This window comes from Capricornis sumatraensis, chromosome X, assembly GCF_032405125.1.
Source record: "Capricornis sumatraensis isolate serow.1 chromosome X, serow.2, whole genome shotgun sequence".
NCBI lineage: Eukaryota > Metazoa > Chordata > Mammalia > Artiodactyla > Bovidae > Capricornis > Capricornis sumatraensis.
This window is the reverse complement of record NC_091092.1, coordinates 93360600-93363967: the sequence shown is the minus strand read 5'-3', so window position 1 is coordinate 93363967 and position 3368 is coordinate 93360600. Positions and strand designations below refer to the sequence as shown.

Genomic DNA, 3368 nt, shown 5'->3' with positions numbered 1-3368 from the left:
CTGAGACCCAGGAGGCTAGGTGAGTGCTCCCTATTAGGGGACTTAGTTCTTACTGTGTTTAGCTCTCTGGGTAGTGTGGTTGTCCTTGGGGGTGGCCAGACCTTCTTATGCATGTAGCTGATTTGAATATGAGGGATGACTCCCACCTCTCCAGATGTACTGCAGGGCAAGGCAGAGGATTCAGAAGCCCCTAGTGATAGAATGGATGGGAAGAGCATTGAACTCCTTAGCACAGTGAGGAAAGAAAGTGTGAAAGCTCCGGAAGTGGAAAGAAATCTGATACCACAAGACTTCCTACATCATGGGCCACCAAGCCAGGTAGCCCTCTGGACTTAATACACTGGCTGAAGGAGAGAATCAAAGTGCTAACTCTGCCCTACTGCTCCCCTCCCCTGCCAACACACACACACACACACACACACATTTAAAACAACTTGTGTACCTTAACAACATAGCTCCTCAGAGAGCTACCAGTTTACCTTTCAGAGAGCCCACAGATTGACTCCTTTCTTTGGTTTGTAGAAGCTCTGCTTTTAAGAAGCCTTTTTCTTTTCATTATTCCAGGATTATTATTATTATTAACCTTTTTTGGCTTCATTAAAATTAGTCATAACTCCCACCCTTTGGGAATCTAGCCCCTCCTCCTCTCTTCCCCATCTCATTCATTCCTTTTTCTCTACTTTCCCCATGACATGACCCTAATATGAATCTTTGCTCAGTTGCTCAGTCGTATCTGAGTCTTTGCGACCCCATGGACTGTAGCCTGCCAGGCTCCTCTGTCCATGGGATTCTCTAGGCAAGAATACTGGAGTGGGTAGCCATTCCCTTCTCCAAGGGATCTTCTCCACCCATGGACCGAACCCAGGTCTCCTGCATTGCCAGCAGATTCTTTGTGGTCTGAGCCACTGGGGAAAGAATTTGTTTCTTCCCCAACGTTCACACTGCCTTTAGTGCCTCAATATTTACTCCTTTCCTCATCTCCAATATTACTTTCAGACCTCAGGTTTTCACTAACCAAGAATTTTCTGACAGTCCCATGTTTTCAATTTCTGTAGTACCATTCATTGTCCTTTTGCCTGCCACCACCCCTTTCCCCTCTGCCCTCCTCTCAAACTGATTAAAATGTATTTTCTATTTCCACAGCACCCTGTGATGTGTCCTTCCCTTTGCCATTGCCCTTTCCCCCAAGGTGGATTAAGTTTCAAAAAAATACCTAATACACAATCTTTTCATAGTATGCTATAATGCCCCTTTCAGGCTCCCTCAAGCTTATTTAAGCATCTCTTGGATTTTCATAGCACCTTATGATGCCCTCTTTCCTGTCCTACCCTCCAATAGAGGTCACATAAACTTTTCTACATTTTCATGGTACCCTATGCTCACTCCTTATTACAGCGTTTACCACACTGCCAGTTTACAAATTCTCTCTCACATAATCTAGGACATTCTTTAGAACTGAGAGCTGTGTCTCATGAGTATTCCCAGAACCTACATTGGTGCCTCACCCATAACTCATGGCCAATAATTGGACAAAGTGTCCTCATCACTAAGCTTTTATTTTTTTTCTATTTTCTGCAATAATTATACAAAGTCAAGATGGTTGTCTATATTCTTTACACAACAGGAGACACAGGTTTCAGAAAGCTAGGACATAAAATAATTCTTTCATTCTTCTCTCACAATTTACCGGTTATATCATTACTTTTAAGAGCAGCCTATTTTAATGATAGAAAATATGTGCCCGATCATAGAATATAATGGATAGACTTCATTTTAAAACGTTAGCAAAACTGTTATACTAAATCTCAATGACAGAAAATAAAGGAAAATATCTTTTCTTCAATCATATTTTAAAACATATTGTGATCTTAATCAACACTGTACTAAACGGAATAAAATTTACAATGTCTAAATAAAACGTTCTATTTCTCAAACAATTTGTTGATCACAAGTACGAAATACAGTGCCCTCTCCCCATTATATTCAACTCATGACCCAAATGATCAACCTCTTGGGAGTACCTTTGAAGCTCTTTTAAACCTCCCTCATGTGTGTGCTGCATATTTCCCTAAGGAGCAGAATAACCTCTCGCACCTGAATTGAGGATAGCCTCAACTTCTGCATCATCATCAGAATCCCAATCGTAATTACATGGCCAGTCCTTGGAGCACCGGTTACGCACCCTTGCCACAAAGTGCATGACTTTCAGCTTGCTTGATTCCACGTGTGCTCTAGGTCCCCAGAAGAACTCGTACTCCACGGGGCTGCTACGGGGCACCGGCTTATAAATCAGGTACCCTCTGCGTACAAACTCTTCTGTAACGACCTTCTTTGGATCTCCAAAGATGCTGTGCTGCTGGCCAGGCTGCATCCCCAACTTTCCTAGCACTTTCCAGACCAGGGCCTCCTTGGCGCTGTTGCCCATGATGAAGATGAGGGCTAATATAGACATTAGGAGACTTTTCTTGGTGCCTTGAAAGTTGTTCCGGGCTACCGAGGGCTTCTGCGCTTGAGCAATGCTCAAGGATTCCTCAGGAGTAGTGGAGGTCTCCTCTGGAGTGTTTGGGTCTTCCTCTGGGCAGCTCAGGTCGTCCTCCGGGGTGCTCGAGCCCACAGAGGCGGCCATCGGGGTCTCAGAGGTTTCTGAGGCCTGAATCTTACGACTGTTGCGGTTCTCCTCTGCGGCCCTTGCGTTACGGCGACGCCGGCTCTTTCGTCCCCGTGGCATGTCTTCTACTAAGGGCACGGAGTCTATAGAAATCCTAGAGTAAGATGCCTGCAGAAAGCAGCTATCTTTACCTTAAAGGGGGGCCGCCGCTGAAGCCACCAACATAAGTAGTCTTTGTAACAACAAGCGAGACGTTCTCAGCAAACAAGCTAACACCCACGTAAGCCGACTTGCCGGAGCAACAGCCCCCAGCACTCGCCCCAGCAGCAAAGCCCGAGAATGCAAAGCTGAATTGACTCCGCCGAACCTGCCACGCAATCTCCAAACTCGAAAAGGAAGTGGGCGGTTCGTTCAGGCAGACTTCCGCTGTCAGATAGAAGAACGGACAAGCCAAGGCAGGGGTGGGGCTAAGGCAGAAAAGATGATTTGGGATTGGCGAGGGCTGGGGTATGCAACGAGAAATAAATAGATTAGTGTTCCTTCATTTTTCAGTCTTGTAGGAGATTGGTTGGCAGGTCTTGGGAAAGAGTGTGTATCTACCCCATTTTCAGGCTGAGGGTGTATATGAGACAGTGTGGGAGGCGCATGAGTGTATTCTTGGAAGGAATCAGCTACTCCCAGCTCTCCTTTCCTGTCTTGGAAAGTGTCTATAATTCCAGGTGCAGAGCCTTTAAAGTGTTATATATTCATGAGGTTATTA

At 45.4% G+C, this 3368-nt stretch overlaps 1 protein-coding gene across 1 annotated transcript; it reads right to left on the bottom strand.

The window, feature by feature from the left end:
- Window positions 1–1578: 1578 nt before the first annotated feature.
- MAGEH1 (MAGE family member H1) lies at window positions 1579–2933 on the bottom strand. The gene has a single exon (XM_068962820.1). It carries the CDS (start codon window positions 2726–2728, stop codon window positions 2069–2071), a length of 660 nt encoding a protein of 219 aa, XP_068818921.1. The 5' UTR covers window positions 2729–2933; the 3' UTR covers window positions 1579–2068.
- Between the last annotated feature and the right edge of the window lie 435 nt (window positions 2934–3368).